The sequence below is a fragment of the Ammodytes marinus genome (assembly GCF_949987685.1).
Source record: "Ammodytes marinus genome assembly, chromosome: 7".
Taxonomy (NCBI): domain Eukaryota; kingdom Metazoa; phylum Chordata; class Actinopteri; order Uranoscopiformes; family Ammodytidae; genus Ammodytes; species Ammodytes marinus.
The window spans coordinates 21,968,156-21,985,537 of record NC_137211.1 but is presented as its reverse complement, the minus strand read 5'-3'; the positions used below and the strand labels follow the sequence as shown (position 1 = coordinate 21,985,537).

The 17,382-nt window shown below is 39.8% G+C and overlaps 1 protein-coding gene across 1 annotated transcript in view; it reads left to right on the top strand.

Annotated features, from left to right (window-relative positions):
• Positions 1 to 16,775, top strand: part of ntsr1 (neurotensin receptor 1 (high affinity)) — a gene marked incomplete at both ends in the record, with an annotated part of 45,523 nt that extends 28,748 nt beyond the window's left edge. The window contains 3 exons of the mRNA XM_080030373.1: positions 2,267 to 2,468; positions 9,696 to 9,780; positions 16,520 to 16,775. Of these exons, the coding sequence (XP_079886499.1) occupies positions 2,267 to 2,468; positions 9,696 to 9,780; positions 16,520 to 16,775 (543 nt within the window). The remainder of the gene's footprint in view (positions 1 to 2,266; positions 2,469 to 9,695; positions 9,781 to 16,519) is intronic.
• Between the last annotated feature and the right edge of the window lie 607 nt (positions 16,776 to 17,382).

Genomic DNA, 17,382 nt, shown 5'->3' with positions numbered 1-17,382 from the left:
TGCTTTGTGTGCGCTTGTGACAGTCACTCACTGCACATCATGACCCTCATTTCCCCAGAAAACAATGGGAGGCTCGCAAAAACAGAAATTTACTAATTAAAAAAGAACTGCATTCAGTTAAATAACATTTAGATAATATTGATGTTCTTATCAGGTGGGAAGAGGATATATTCCCCACCCAGTACACACATTCCACAGAAAGAACAAGTGGGACAACAGTTACTCATAAATCTCGTGACAGGAAGGTAAATTCAAGTAATTGGTTCTCAACACTCGATAAGAGTTATATATTAACCGCAGTTGAAGTCGTGACAGCACTCAGCGAAGGGGACGTCAAAGTCCTGTTGTGTTTGCAGGCCTAAATCATACTTTATTCATTTTAAGATTGTGTAACCTGACTGATAGATTGTTCTGATGTCCATCAAAATGTAAAAAGATTCCAGCTGGAGTCACACCCACTGTTATTTTTCTCCATGTTCCCCTTTCCCCTACAAGTCATTCTTGCCTAATATCTCAATACCTTTGCTCTTCAGTTCCAATTATCCACGTTAGCTCTGCCAGTGTTTTGGCTGCTCTCCCAAGCGAGCAGGAGTTTGGTCTCACTCTGAAGCCAGGGTTTGCCTCGCTGCTTTTCCTCATCCCTGCTTTTCAACTTTAATCAGTCATCAATGTCTAGAAGGCACGGAACCCTCAGAAGTCAGCCAACCTGTTCATTAACACCATTAACATTTTTCATCCATGATTATCCTCTGGAAAAACACCACCACTGTATCTGAGTGGGTATGTAATAGGTGGAGGGGGAATCCTGCAGGGAAGAACCCTTGTAAAAGCTGTGAGTTGCAATGATTCAGAAAACGTCTATACAAATGACCAAATTGCACATCCATGCAGATCTAGAGTAGATCTAGTAAGAAGTCAGCTGTTCTGGCTGCTCCTCAATCATCCTCATTGCTCACTTTCTTTTCTCTCTTTTCCTTTATACAGTGAGGCAGCACACGGTAAAGAAAATGACTTATGCAGAACATTCCACTCCAAATTTTCTCAAAATTGGCACTCAAAATGGAAAACTTTCATTTCATTTTGAGTGTTTTGGAGCTTCAGAATCAGGGAAAAAAACAAGAGTGGAACATTATTTGTTCATATGTCTGCTCCAGTGAATGAATATAATGAAAGGAGGACGGCAATATATTGGTTGCAAAAAAGGTTTTGAAAAGCACAAAGTGTCCCACTGTTTTGCTGCAACCCTAATGTATTCTCATAGGTGTTTACAATTTATCGCGCTGCTCTTCACCTCTCATGTCCTATTGTCCTAAAAAAAAATGTAATACCCTTTCAGCCATCCCTCGTACTCACTAGAATTATGCTTTACATGTTCCATGATTTAACACAATGGTAGCTTTCAAGTATTATTCATGGTGAAGATGTACTGCTTTATTGTATCCTCTATAATAATATTCTTAATGTAGGTGGTTTGGACTACATTTGGACAAAACAAGCTATTTAAATGTGTCATTCTCCAGAAATTGTAATGGCATATTTTACATTTCATGGGCAAAATAATGAATCAAGAAAATGTTCATTCCACTTTAAGGAAGTGGCAGAAACAATAACAGATAAAAACATCACATCTGTGTGAACTTCCCCTCAATTGGCTAGTTAAAGAAACAGAAATCCCATATTTTCACCATGTTTTCCACATGGCTATCCATTGTTTTAATTTGTTTAGCTACTATACAATATCATCTTGTTTAGCCTTCTTCATTTTCAATGGTATATAACCAGCCCAACTCCCAATGTTCATATAACATGAAACATTGATACTTTTCTTAAGAGCAACTAAGGAGCAATTTCGCTTGTTTGATGACTTGTTGTCCTTGACTTAAACCTATAGTGAGTTGACACAAAGTTGATTAAGCCTTTCAGCTCCACAACACGCTTTCTGTATTTCTCAATAGGCTATGTGAGCATTTACAAACTGGTGTCACCCCCTGACACTGGCTCAGGAAATGTTTCAGTTGTTGATTGTACTGCTAAGAAAATACTTGGGCGTACTGCAGAAGCTGTCAAATCCATGCAGGATCACCAAAGGCTTACCTCATGAAGAGTGGCCGACAGTGTTGTAGTAATTACTCAGAATGCCTAACGGGGGCAACAGAAGTTACGCACTACAGACGTAATAATAAATGTGACAATTTGGAGTTATCTTATGATTCAGTGATGGGCTGCTGTTCAGAAGTCTAACCTATGTTTATGTCCTTCTGAACAGGTCAATGCATTACTGTCCTTTGTGATACCCATGGTGGCCATATCTGCACTGAACGGGATCATAGCCAATCAGCTGCTGCGAATGTTCCACGAGGCAGAGAAAGACAGCCGTGTCTGCATCATTGGGGGAAATCCCACCATTCTGAATGTAACGGTGGAGCCCAACCGTGCCCAGTCGCTTCGCCATGGAGTTATTGTCCTCCGTGAGTAAACATCCCTCCTTTTTACATACGCATGGGTAGACACAGAAGGAGAGCAGGTGATTTTAAGGGCTTCCTTCAAAGTCTCTGTTAGATTTGTAATACATGGTGCCAACAGTAATTTGTGGGATTTGCCTTCCTGTTTCGAACTGAAGCCAAGCTCACACTAGAACTGTCCGAGTTCTTCTGAGCATCAGAGTAAAATAAGTGAAATAAGTGAGGTTAGAAGCATGTTGACCTATTAACAGGGTTAGTAAGTGAACTATTATTGCAACTGGAGAGCTAACCACTAACACACGCCAGCTAGCCAGTACATGCTAGTTTTAGTCAGTAACAATAGCTCTTTGATGGACCTAGTTTGATCTGACAACACCTGAGCCTTGAAGATCTACCAGTTAGGAGCCTTTCAGCTTGTCCTCAGCCTTGTGTGTCTGCACCACCACACAGCAGGAGAAGCAGACAACACACCGTCAGCATTTATTCACACATGCACTCACAAACTCACCAACTTTGAAGACCTTTAAACACAAACTAAAACTATCAGGGATTTGCACTTCACTCACTCTGAAAGAGACAACGCTCAAAAACAACAGTATCCATCACTGTTATCTTGTCAGTGCTGAAGCTGTAGTGCCTATCACAGTCAGCTTGTGATGTATTATTCTTTTAGGTTCTCTTTCTGTTTTTTCAGTTTTTTTACCAAAAGCAGTAGTTTTTTTTACCACGCCAGCTGTTGTTCCTGGGGGAGCATACCCAGCCAAAGGCATTAAGAAAAACCATATAAAAATAGCAAATGCAATATTTTCACTGATGGTCTTGCTTGCTGTTACATACGAGGATTTGACTGTTTCACAAATATTTTAACGTTCCTAGTAGTTACTTACACATTTACTTACAGACATTTAAAGACAAGGACCAGTGTGTTGTTCACAAGTCCAATTGAACAGGATTTTTTTACATGTTTGAATTCATTAGCAGTGGAAGCTTTTACATCATCAGGCTAATAAATTGATTCACCCAAGTAATCAGCTGGCACACTTGGTATATATTAACTGTTGTTTCCTGACACCTCTACCTGATCCTGATGATAATTTTGAAGCGTAAGCAAATATGATTCTGTCATTTTAATAACTCCTTGTCTCTCCATCTGTAAAAGTCACAGCAATTATCCCTCTATATTTTAGCTCCGAACTCTTGTTTAATAGAGGGACACGTCTGATAAACTCTCTCAGATCTTGGATCGACATTTCTGGCATTCCATTAGGGATTTGTAATAAAACACAGTGTCTCTCCGTAATGATTCTCATTTCATTGTTCTGACTGATGTCATCATTTCACAAATTAAATTTAAAGCTTAATTGGATTACAGTGAATGTAGTAGCCTGCTGGGTCTAGTTTGGACTCTTGTACTTGCAGTTACAGCAGTGGATACAACAGATACAGCCGTATCCTATCCGACCCAATCCACGATGAGCAGTGTTGCACTCTCTAGTGACATTCCGATTGGTTGGAGTATGTCACGCAATGTCAATTATAAAATAAAGACTTTGAAAGTATTTATTAACAGCCTGAGTGTTATTGCTATTTTTATCACACAGATGTAATGTAGAGACTGACTAATCTTCGCAGTAATGTCCCTCACATTCCGCCTCATCAATTAGGAAAGTTGGCTGAGACATTGACTAGAATGGGGCACAGATTAATTCTCCCTGTCCTTCTTTAACTTAATTAGATCTACCCATAATGACTCCAGTTTGAAGTGGTCCCACTTCAAGTCCCACCCAGTTCGTCATAATGGTTCTCAATCTGCTCCATCATTTGGCAATTCAGCATCAGCTTTTATTAATCACTCTCCTTCACTATAAAACCACAAGTCAGGCCAACATTAATTACAGCTGTTCACAATGAATGAGTCACAGTGGTTTGCAGAGGAGCTGCCTCACACACTTAAATAATTGTCTTTTTACCACAAAGCGAGTAGTCATTTGGTCTGTTTTTCAATGCAGGAAGGTCCTATTGATCTGCACACCAATTTTTTTTTTCAAGGTAGTGAACATAATTTACTCACTTTAGTTAAAACAAGAAACTGAAGCTTTTGGCCACAGCTTCTATTTCTTTTTACATACCGATCATTTATATGTCCAAACCCAAACAATTTGTAATCCTTATGTATGCTATGCTGAAGAGCACAAGTTGGCATTTTAATGTCTGTAGTAACAGGAAAGTTTTCTCTCTGTGTTCAGACAGAATGCACAATCGCATAATTGTCCTGTGTGGCTGTATGAAGTAGCGCCTCAAATGGGATGATTGGAAGTTTCGTGAGAGTGCAGGTTTAATCCTAATGTAGACAAAGGAGCCATATTGTCATATTCTGGAGACGTCCATTGGTAAAAATGTACTAAGCCATAAATTCAAAGAGCTTTGACAGCGGAAGCCTTGTTGCCCTTGGTTTCAGAATGACAGTTTCTGATAAATGACTAAGTTTGTGTGTGTGTGTGTGTGTGTGTGTGTGTGTGTGTGTGTGTGTGTGTGTGTGTGTGTGTGTGTGTGTGTGTGTGTGTGTGTGTGTGTGTGTGTGTGTGTGTGTGTGTGTGTGTGTGTGTGTGTGTGTGTGTGTGTGTGTGTGTGTGTGTGTGTGTGTGTGTGTGTGTGTGTGTGTGTGTGATGACTGACTGACTTCTACCAATTGGACAGACTGACACTGACAAATTGCGATGTGCAAAGAGCTTAGGATGGAACTGCCTTGCTGGAATATACTCCCGACAAATGAGATCCCCGTCTGCCTGTCGGTAATGGACTAAGTGGGTTTGTTTCTTGACTGCTCCCAAAGCGCTCACCACCTTCAGAGAATCTCACCACAGAGCCACGAGAGAAAATAACTGTGGGGCATTCAAATATCTGTAAGATCTCTCTTGTGCAGCTGGCTTATCATGAATGTCTCAACTAATGAGTTTCCTACGATGTTTAAGATTGGACCTGAACCCTCATCCAAGTGAACTAAATTATTGCTTTTACAGTAGTTTCACAGAATAGCCTGAGGGTGACATAACCAAAGAGGCATACGTTTGGCCTCTGGTTTTCTGCTGTGTACTTCCAAAAAAAAGCATGATTATTTTTAGAGAAAAAGCTGATAGAAAACAAGTTGCCACAAATTACAGCACCCGCCATAAATACCGAGAGGTAATAAAGACAGATGAAGAATTAAAGGAAACTCAACATCATTCTCTGAGCAAGCTGTTTGGCTACCACCGAACAGCTTAGTAAGTGCACCTTGGCATTGATTCTCCAAGTCCCTGTAACTCTACTGGAGGGATGAACACCATACATCCCTCATGTTACCAAATGTGGTGTTCTAATGATGTTGGAGAGTTATCTCAATTGGGTTGAGATCTGGTGACTGCAAAGGCCATAGCGTACGATTCACATTTACATACTCATCACTCAACTGTGAATCCTCTTTCGATATTTCCCTCTTGCCATCTAGATACTAAATCAGAATCAACACTTTTTGTATGCATGCCAAAGAGCATGGGTGGATGTTAATTGCTAAATTGCACAATCCAGTGCACATGGCTTGAAGCATCTGGCTTTGTTATGGTTCTCCACTCAAGTATTCATTTTTTTCCCCCTTTAATTTTTCATCTGTTTGTAGCCAGTTTGTCAATCTTTCGCATTTAGAACATCAGCATATTTGCATTTGTTATTCAGTGTGTCAAAGTGCAGCTTCACACAGCATTTCGATCATGGGAGTCTTAAATGGATCAGAGATTTAAAGAATGAACAAATCGATTTATTTGACATGTGCTCATGCTTGTGATAGCATCTTAGAGGGGTATAGAAGCCAAGGGAATTGCACATCGACGGACTCTAGACACTGGTGGTGGTGATGAAGAGGTGGAAAACGATGCTGAATAACTGGATGGATGGTTATGGAGCTGGACTTGTGATGGGTAGAAGGACCCCTGGACTGAAATGACAACTGACGGCGCAGAGAGAAGAGAGTTTTAAAAATGTGATAGCAGTGAGATGATTGGCATTCAGAGTTCATGGTAAATAGAATGATGTTATGCCAGAGAGCCTGACAGTTTTTTTGAGAGGAGTTAAATAGTCAGTGTTCCTGATAGAACTTTTGCTAAGCTTCATCCTTCATGTTAAACTTCTAAAATGTATGCTGTGATTTTAATGACTGATGATTGCTTTCTGGCTGGGTGTTTTCAAGGCTGTGGCCAGGAAGCAGATGATTTATTTAAAGTCTTCATTAAAGCTGAGCCTTCAGCAGTGGAGATGAATAGTTTTGGTGTGGTTCGTTACTGACTCTGCAACCCAAAATAGTGGGTCAGAATTTTTCCTTTTGTAAAGGCCGATACTCATTATGCTTTGCACAGATTACAGTTCACTAACAGATAATCCTAAAGATAAAATCCAAATAGATAATTGAGGGATTTGATTCATATATTTTGGTTGCAGTTGAATCCTCTTGGGCAGCCAGCATTAATCACTTTTAAACCTTGGAGACTTGTTAAAGCTGTGTTGGGCTGGTAGGGTGCTTTTCCAAAGAGCACTTTGTGATTGTTTTCACAAAGGAAGGATGACAGCGATGTGTATTGTACAGCTGAGACAATTGCTTAATTCGCTTTTTCAACCTGAGTTGAATTGTTTGAGCCCAGTCTTCAGGGGCAAATTTTTATCCAAATAATATATTGTATAGTGACGGTTGTAATGAAACTTTATTGACAGAACAGGAATGAAAAGAGGGACAAAGGATGTCTGAGCTCAAACTGAAAGGACTACAAACCCTTTTTAGGAAAAAAAGACAGGAGAAGCACCTGAGGACCTAAATATGTGGCCTTAATGAATAGGTTAATTTCCAATCAGATGCTTGTGTTGTTCTACTGTTGTAGCTGTATTGATTTTTGTGTCGCTGGTTTCTAATTCAATAAGGATTGATGTCATGCCTGTAGGCATATATTAAGGATGTACACCTCATTTATTAAATCAGTAACTCTCAAGTGGAAACAGACACACTGCACAATCATCTGATTGCCTTAACTGTGCATACATCCTTTGAGAAGTTGTGTTCAAAAATAAAGAAAAAAGAGATCAAAATCATTTGATTATTTCTCTTTGGTAAAAAAACAGAATTCACATAGTTGTCTGTTCCGTACAAACAGGGACAAATAAGTGGCTGAAACGGCACATCTCTTCACGATTTGCAAATATTTAAACAAATAGGCTAATAGTAAATAACGCAGAAATGTATATAGTTATAAGTTAAATTTTCATTCAGTAAGGTTCATCCTTCCTTAATAAACTTACATCGGTTCATTAGTTTTGTACAGTGCAGAAAAAGCTTGACTTGTCTTCTACATCTACTGTTTCTACCTGATGATCCCATCTTCTACTTTGGCTCCTTGCATGACTTGTCAGTAAACCAATGAGCTAAAGTTGGAGACTGTCTCAAAAGTGCATGCAAATCAACTGGAGCTCTTGAATTGCATGCAGTGCTATTATGACCCGAGTTTTTATGTTTTTAAATCAGACATTTTAGACTGACTTTATTTATCCCATTTAATTATTACATAAAAATCATGTTAGTGGATTTTATTTTCCATCAGATAGGACCACCCGTTATTTCAGTTGGATTTCAGTCAGGACAACTTAAGTTAAGGAAATGTTTTATTTCAGACTGTTGCAGTAGGTGACATTTAGCAGTATGACTCTGTTCTAAGAGCAGCAGCAAAGAACCCCCATGGGTACAGAGCAGGCGTCAATGACAACAGAAATTACATTGATTGGTCAGACACAGCATGAGTGGAGACGGGTTGCAAAGCAGCCTTCAGAGGAATCAGCAGAGGTCTGTAGGCTAAAGCAGCTTAAACAAGGCGCCCCATGGACTGCGAAGCCCACTGAGGCAAATTGTGAGGCTATTGTGATAATGGGCTATATAAATAAAACTGATTTGATTTGATGCAGCTGGAATTCAGAGCTGATCTTGACTCCGTGGCCTGCCTGATCTACCGCTATGCTCAATTTCAACAATAAATGTTGAGTTACATTACCTGTTACTCAGGTTAGATTCATCTTCTTATTATTTTCAAATACAAATCAGACTTTATTGGTTTGATTTATTTAGGCCAGAGCTTTTAAAGCTGTGAGGCAGAGTTGCAGGAGGGGTGTGGAGAGACATGCATGGATTATAAAAATAATCAATAAATTGACTTAGGTTCCAGATGAAGGTACTCGTATACACTTTTATTATCAGATTCCTGCAATTTATCTCAAATCATACACTTCTCAGTCACAATTCTTTTTTTTTTTTTTTTTGTGTTTGATATTAACATCATATTATACAAATGTAAGTTATCTATCAAAAAAAGGAATACAATGTTTTGGTCTGGAATCAGTTCATCTGGGCGATAATCCGAGGTTAAATGATACGTCATGTTCACATCCATGCAGTGTGTATTGAGTTTGTTTAAAACATTTAAAACACAAAAAAATCTCCCGGGGGTGCATACCCCAGACCCCCCTAGGAGGGTCGGGATCTCAGCTGGCTATTATTTTCACAGAGCTGGACATTGGAGGCAGTAGCGGAAAATACTTGGTGTGAATGACATTTACCAATAGTCAATAATTGGGCAGCGCTAACATTGGAGAGGGCCCCCTCATCAAATTCTGCTTAGGGCCCCATGAAGGCTTGGGCCGGCCCTGTCACAACCCACTCAAATCTGAAAACACAGAATACTAGAGATATTTTTTAGATTCTATTGGACTTGAACCTCCTGAGGATATCATTATCTTTCACTTCTTGGAGATGATCAAAAACATGCTCCTTATAGCTGGAAAACTTGCCCGAGAATGAACATGTTTTTAAGTTTTCTTCAGTATCAAAGTAATGATAGTTGTCTGTGCATCCATCTGTACACTGCTAACAGCTAATTATCAGACTTTTATTTTGATTTACTGGGCCACAGTTTATACACGTCACTGTGTGTTTGAACATTATTCTGGGAGCACATTACTTTTTTTTATTTTCAATAAAAAAAACGCAAGATGTAATTATTCTCTTGTATCTTGTGTCCTCAATATAAATCTACATGTATGGTATTTGGTGGTAGCCTACTTGTCCGATTAGTAAACACACAGGACTCACATCAAAAGAAAATGTCTTTATATATGTAAATTGTTTACTATCTATTTACAATATATTTGTCTCTCCCTTGTGTCTAGGTGTGGTGGTCATAGCCTTTGTTGTCTGCTTTCTGCCCTATCACGCTCGCCGCCTCATGTTTTGCTACATCTCTGACTGGTCCAAGTAAGTAATGATTCTAACCCTCAGCCTCTCATGCATGGGAACCCCCAGCAGTTTGTTTGCTCATGTAAACTCTGGAGAAACACTGATGCTGCATAAATATAGAGAGTACATACCCATACGCACACATACACACATGCTCTGAATGCATTCATCATTTATAGGGTCATCAGTTAAGGGCATTTCACAGAGAGAGGAGCAGGAATAGCAGATATATTCCTGATGAGATTCAACATTCTCCTCCTCTTTCTCCTCGTCTATATCCTCTAATGATAAGCCCTACCACACTATGCAGAGTCAGTTTCACTTCATGCTAAAAATCTCAACATATTTCATTTCTAATTCCAAAAGGCTCAATACATATTCAATCTGCTTCTTAACATTAGTCACATTCTTCTATTGTAGCATTTTTCGAAGTGGAACTGAAATTACATTTATTTTGATTACATTGCTAGAGGCTGTTGACTTCAAAAAAAAGGAAGTTAAGAATAAATGAATTCAAAATGTTGTGTTTTTTGATGTGATAGCACCCACATCAATGCATAGCAAAATTGACAACTAAACGTGTTACATTTAAAGGTGCTGTAAGCGGAATGGTTCTTTTAGCTAACTTCCTGTCAGTTACTGCAGTTAGCAGTCCCCTCGCTCGTCCCTACGTCACCACATTAATGCACTGCGGTCTTCAAGCAGCAAGTTATCTAGCATCATCTCAGATCCATAAGTGTGATAAAACATGATAAAAACCATCAAAACAGATTTTTACCTGCTCCGCCATTGTAGGCGCATACACATTCACCCATCTGTTGCTCTGGCGTGCACCGGCAGTGAGACCATGGAGTGTATACAGGTCCTTCTCGTATAATTAGCATATTGTGATAAAGTTCAATATTTTCTGTAATGTACTGATAAACATTAGACTTTCATATATTTTAGATTCATTACACACAACTGAAGTAGTTCAAGCCTTTTATTGTTTTAATATTGATGATTTTGGCAAAAAAGTAAAGAAAATTATTGATGCTAGCAGGCCATGCAGGTGGCTGGAGGCTAGTAGGCCAGGCAGGTGGCTGGAGGCTGGATGCTAGCTGCTGCTGCTCCGGCATGGGCTACTCCTGCATGCAGCTGGGGCTTGGAGAAGCTAACAGAGCCTGGGCAAAATGTTTGTTAGCCTTGAGATGCTAGCAGATGCTGGGTGGATTGCCTTAGTTTTCACTTTTCAGGAACCACGTAGTCCGTATTCGATTCAAAATTATTTCACTTAAAATCCAGTGTGGTCAGTAGTAGCTGATACTAAAAAATGACGGCAAATCAGATATAAAAACAAAAGAAACTGAGACAGACAGAGAGACAAACACACATGCAACCTAGGGTGCTGCCATCTTGCACCCTAGGTTGCATGTGCATTCACCCATCTGTCGCTCTGCGCGTGCACCGGCAGTGAGGCGGGTGACGGTTTGTAGCGTTCTCTCTTCTGATTGGATATCAGTTTCGGGATCTCCGAAAAGTTTTTCTGCCGATTACATGCAGAGCGGGTGACTGAGAGATCGGCTTTATGAAACGTGCACACTATATAAGTGATCACTGTATGAATAAAGATTTAACACTTATATTAACATAAATAAAACGCTTACTTCACCTTTAATACTGTCACCACTTTTAGAACCTGGGTGATCATGAACTCAACACCAGTATGCACTGCAGACATGCAGGCCGAGATGTACATGCAGACTGCTGGCAGATGCTATAATGATTAGAGAATGAGCAGTTCCGTTCGAATAATGAATGGTGCACACAGTGGGGCAGAGGATGTCGGCCGACATTACGCATCTGATGAGATGCCATTAAATGACGCTCGACCAAACTATTACTGCAGATGAGCGCAAACAACCAATGTTTCATCCACTTCCTGCCTCAGCCTTCATGGCCTGCTGATTTTTCAATCACAGTTTAAACTACGGGAGCACTTTCAGTCTCTTGAGTTTGGAAGAGGAAGAGAAGGAAAACAGACAAGCCTGTCAATATCCTTTATTCAACCAGGTAAAATTCATAGAGATTAAAATCTCTTTTCAAAATGCCCTTTCCAAGAAAGCAGCACTATGATGATATAAAATAAAATAAGCACAACCAACAATGCCACATACTATTCTCATATACTACATTCAGCATCCAATACATATAATACAAGATCAGGGACAAGAATACTAAATAAATGTAAAGTGAGTACAGTTAAAAGTAAAATAAAATAAAAGATACACTAGGACAGATAAAATATATAAACCTATTTTCACAAAGATAACACTTAACTAACAATTGCAGTGACTCTACATATATAGTATATCTAACCGTACAAACAAACAAATATATATATATGTATATATATATATGTATATATATATATACAGGTCCTTCTCATATAATTAGCATATTGTGATAAAGTTGATTATTTTCCATAATGTAATGATAATAATTGAACTTTCATATATTTTATATTCATTGCACACCAACTGAAATATTTCAGGTCTTTTGTTGTTTTAATACTGATGATTTTGGCATACAGCTCATGAAAACCCAAAATCCCTATCTCAAAAAATTTGCATATTTCATCCGACCAATAAAAGAAAAGTGTTTTTAATACAAAAAAGTCAACCTTCAAATAATTATGTTCAGTTATGCACTCAATACTTGATCGGGAATCCTTTCGCAGAAATGACTGCTTCAGTGCGGCGTGGCATGGAGGCAATCAGCCTGTGGCACTGCTGAGGTGTTATGGAGGCCCAGGATGCTTCGATAGCGGCCTTAAGCTCATCCACAGTGTTGGGTCTGGTGTCTCTCAACTTCCTCTTCACAATATCCCACAGATTCTCTATGGGGTTCAAGTCAGGAGAGTTGGCAGGCCAATTGAGCACAGTAATACCATGGTCAGTAAACCATTTACCAGTGGTTTTGGCACTGTGAGCAGGTGCCAGGTCTTGTTGAAAAATGAAATCTTCATCTCCATAAAGCTTTTCAGCAGATGGAAGCATGAAGTGCTCCAAAATCTCCTGATAGCTAGCTGCATTGACCCTGCCTTTGATAAAACACAGTGGACCAACACCAGCAGCTGACATGGCACCCCAGACCATCACTGACTGTGGGTACTTGACACTGGACTTCAGGCATTTTGGCATTTCCTTCTCCCCAGTCTTCCTCCAGACTCTGGCACCTTGATTTCCGAATGACATGCAAAATTTGCTTTTATCCGAAAAAAGTACTTTGGACCACTGAGCAACAGTCCAGTGCTGCTTCTCTGTAGCCCAGGTCAGGCGCTTCTGCCGCTGTTTCTGGTTCAAAAGTGGCTTGACCTGGGGAATGCGGCACCTGTAGCCCATTTCCTGCACACGCCTGTGCACGGTGGCTCTGGATGTTTCTACTCCAGACTCAGTCCACTGCTTCCGCAGGTCCCCCAAGGTCTGGAATCGGCCCTTCTCCACAATCCTCCTCAGGGTCCGATCACCTCTTCTGGTTGTGCAGCGTTTTCTGCCACACTTTTTCCTTCCCACAGACTTCCCACTGAGGTGCCTTGATACAGCACTCTGGGAACAGCCTATTCGCTCAGAAATTTCTTTCTGTGTCTTACCCTCTTGCTTGAGGGTGTCAATGATGGCCTTCTGGACAGCAGTCAGGTCGGCAGTCTTACCCATGATTGCGGTTTTGAGTAATGAACCAGGCTGGGAGTTTTTAAAAGCCTCAGGAATCTTTTGCATGTGTTTAGAGTTAATTAGTTGATTCAGATGATTAGGTTAAGAGCTCGTTTAGAGTACCTTTTCATGATATGCTAATTTTTTGAGATAGAAATTTGGAGTTTTCATGAGCTGTATGCCAAAATCATCAGTATTAAAACAACAAAAGACCTGAAATATTTCAGTTGGTGTGCAATGAATCTAAAATATATGAAAGTTCAATTATTATCATTACATTATGGAAAATAATCAACTTTATCACAATATGCTAATTATATGAGAAGGACCTGTATACTATATATGAGTGAGACGAGTGTCGGTTTATAGCGTTCTCTCTTCTGATTGGATAACATTTTCGGGATACTCCAATAAGTTTATTTGCCGATTACATGCAAAGCAGCTGACTGAGAGATCGGCTTTATGAAACGCGCACATTATGTAAGTGATCACTGTATGAATAAAGAGCGATTCTACACTTATATTAACATAACAAATAAACCGCTTACTTCACCTTTAAGGATTATTGTTAATGAATGAACAGAAGTGACAGAGTGGCTGTTATTCTACAGTGTAAAGGAGCATGTCTCTCAAATAGGAGGACCATGTCATGTTTCTTATTTTGGGGCTTTCCTCTGTTTCTCTCTATCAGTGCCTGAGGAGGAGCACTGAGCTTATCTGCCTGCCGCTATAGATCAAAGCTTCTCTGTTTGTCTTTAGTTTTTTATGTGATTGTGTTTATTTCTGCACCGCTAAACATTTATCCATTTATAGATTTGCAAGGGTGAAGCAAGCAATCTTTGTTTTCTTTAAATGACACCTTGAAAATGTTTCTATCTTTTGTGCTTCAATTTATCATTTATCTGGGAGGCAACTAAATTGTAATATTACCTAATTGGTTACAAACAGTAACATTACTTACAATAACCATTGTAATGTGTTATTATATCACATCACAAAGCAACGAGCTGCTTTCCAACTTAAATGTGAGCTTATACTAAGTGCATTTTGCTAACACTATTGGTGTGTTGATGCCTCTCAGTGGGTTTTTGCTACCCAAGAAATCACAGGGTACAGCGCCAACAAGGCCTCATAAAAACAGCATCTTTACAAAGCACAGCCTTCTCTCAATTTCAGATATATAGGATGTTATTGCGGAAATACTTTTTTGTGGTAAAAGGCAGCAACAATGCTAGAAATGCTAGAAACGCTGGCTCTGAAATGAAATCTCTGAGCTTCAACTGTCTATGCAATGTCTTATACAAATATGTCCATGGGAAAATGTAACAAATGCAAACCTAGTTTTCTGCTGGTTCTCTGAGGGAGTGTGTATCCCGTTTTAAAGTAGGTTTTCCCTACTTCAGTATATCCATGAAAGAGACTACAGTGTAGAAGAAATGAAGCAAGGAGTATATCCTCGCTTCATTTCTTCAACACTGATATCTTGTAGTCTCTTTCATCCTTCCCTCTTTCCTTTCTGTCTCTGTACCTATCCTATCTCCTGTCCCATTTTATGTCATCTATCATCTTAATGCCCCCTCCCCTCCTGCTGTGTAGATTCATCTCCCTGTTCCATCTCCTCTCCATGCGGACAGAGTCAGATTGTTCAGTTCAAAGACATAGGTTAAACATAACCTGGGTAGTAAAGAGCATATAATGCATTTTTTAAATTGGATAAAGTCCTAATAACCTCTTTAAAGTGAAGAATTACCCTATTATATTATACATATTATATTTTGGATTACAAATAGGCTACAATGAATATGCTCCATTTAATAAAGGGCGTACATCCAGCTGCAGTAGATCCTCATTATGCAGAAAAAAAATCTGATTTCATGTAGGCTATCATCTCAGCTGAAGATAAGGTTTGTACCACATGGTCTTCAAAGGAATGTTAGCGTTTTAGTATGTATCTATTTAATTGCAGCAGAGCAATGCATGCTTTCAGTTAGCAAGCCATTTGGCTTTGTCGTTAAGAGACAAGTTTTTACCATCCTCTCATCTCATAACTGATGGCATGGCACTTGCACCTGAAACGTGATAATCATCGCGGGACATACAGTATTCAACACCAAACGTGATAAAAATATTTGCGTCACGTGAAGGGGGGGGCTTAACAACTTTTCTTTCCACCGATCCTCTCCATTGTCAACCATGGATGAAACTACTTCAACTATCACTGCTCTCTACATGTTGTGGCCCCCTAGAATACCGCCGCCATGTCAGTAAACACACCATCACCCGAAGGTGCAGCTCAGTGAATATCCCCGTCTTTTCCAGGAGAAGACAGAGATTTCACTGTGATCTGTCTGCAATAAATGTGTGAAAAGTTTGCAGAAATAACACCATCATAATGCCACCTTGTAAAAGGCCTAAATTGATGCTTTGTCGGGTGTGTCGGCTAGACGACAGGTAAACTACTGTTAAAATTCTTGTTCCCTGGATCAAATTCAGATCGATAAGGGCTTGGTGAATATCACCTTCTTCTTCAGGAAAAGACAGAGATCTCACTGTGATTTCACGGTAAGAAATGGGTAATCTTTACGTCGAAATAACACCATAGTAATGCTGCCTTGTAAAAAGCCTGAATGAATGTTTTGACGAGTCTGTCGGAGGAGCCGCTGTTCTGAGCTTAAACACCCTGATGTCAGTGTCAATATCAAAGCCGTTTGGCCCCCAAGTCAAAGCGTCACACGAAAATTTGCTTGAGTTGAATATTTTCAACTCACGCGAATGAGCGTCAGACACATATATTCACTTGATGGCCTCTTACCCGCCGCGCCAAACACATCAAACGCACCGCCCGAGGTGAATTTGTGTCTATTCACATCGGTACATTGACTTTGTATGTAAAGTGATCGACCCTAACGCCCCAAACGCGTTTGGTGTGGATGCACCATAACAGTGTATTCAAGGGATGTTTACCATTATGTCCTGTCTCATAAATGTTTAACATGCCACATATTTATATTTATATTTAACAAATGTTAAAAAAATCTGTCTGTCTGCCCTCTGTTTTCACACAGTGACTTGTATGACTTCTACCACTATTTCTTCATGGTGACCAACGTCCTGTTCTACGTCAGTTCGGCCATTAATCCCATCCTCTACAACCTGGTGTCAGCCAATTACCGCGAGATCTTCATCTCCACAATGCGATACTTCTTCATGCCCTGCCGCCACGACCGAAGGGGGCATCCTCATGTCCTGAACCGCCACTCCATCAGCATCTCCAGCAACCACACCCTCTCCACCAACATCATCAAAGAGACGGCATACTGATGGGGCTGCAATGGAATACACATTCTCATACAATAAACCAAACCGTTGCCATCCTGAGTGTACTGATCCAGCTTCATCAAGGACATTCTCGTAATAGTTTGGAGACTGTCGGCACAGGCTCGTCTAGTACCGGGGTTAACCTTCACTGCCACTTGGGGGTCCAGAGGCCACTGTGATTTCATTTTAGATGCCCATTTTTACCATGTTTTTGTGTGCTGTGTCTTTATTTGGTATAACGGGAGTTTGGGAAATCAAAAGACGGACGCAAACAAAACATCTAGCATCTTTTAAAAATTGTAAATGCTCAATGTTTTATAAAGTATATATCTATGTAGATGTTTAATTGGACCAATCGTTCAGGCTTGTTTGGTGCTGTAACTGTGTAAGTGGCTTTATTACTTTTCTGGTGTTCTTAAGCATCAAACAACTGAAAGAAAAAGAAAAAAAAACACTTTGATCACTACAAATGTTCTGATGTAACCCTCCCTTTATATCTATGGTAACACCTGGCTTTGATGTTAGAAAAAAAAGGTGGGAAGAGTAGGTATTTCTCTTTCTTGAATCCAAGTTGCATTGACAGCTGTGTAGGCCAAATCTCTTACATCAT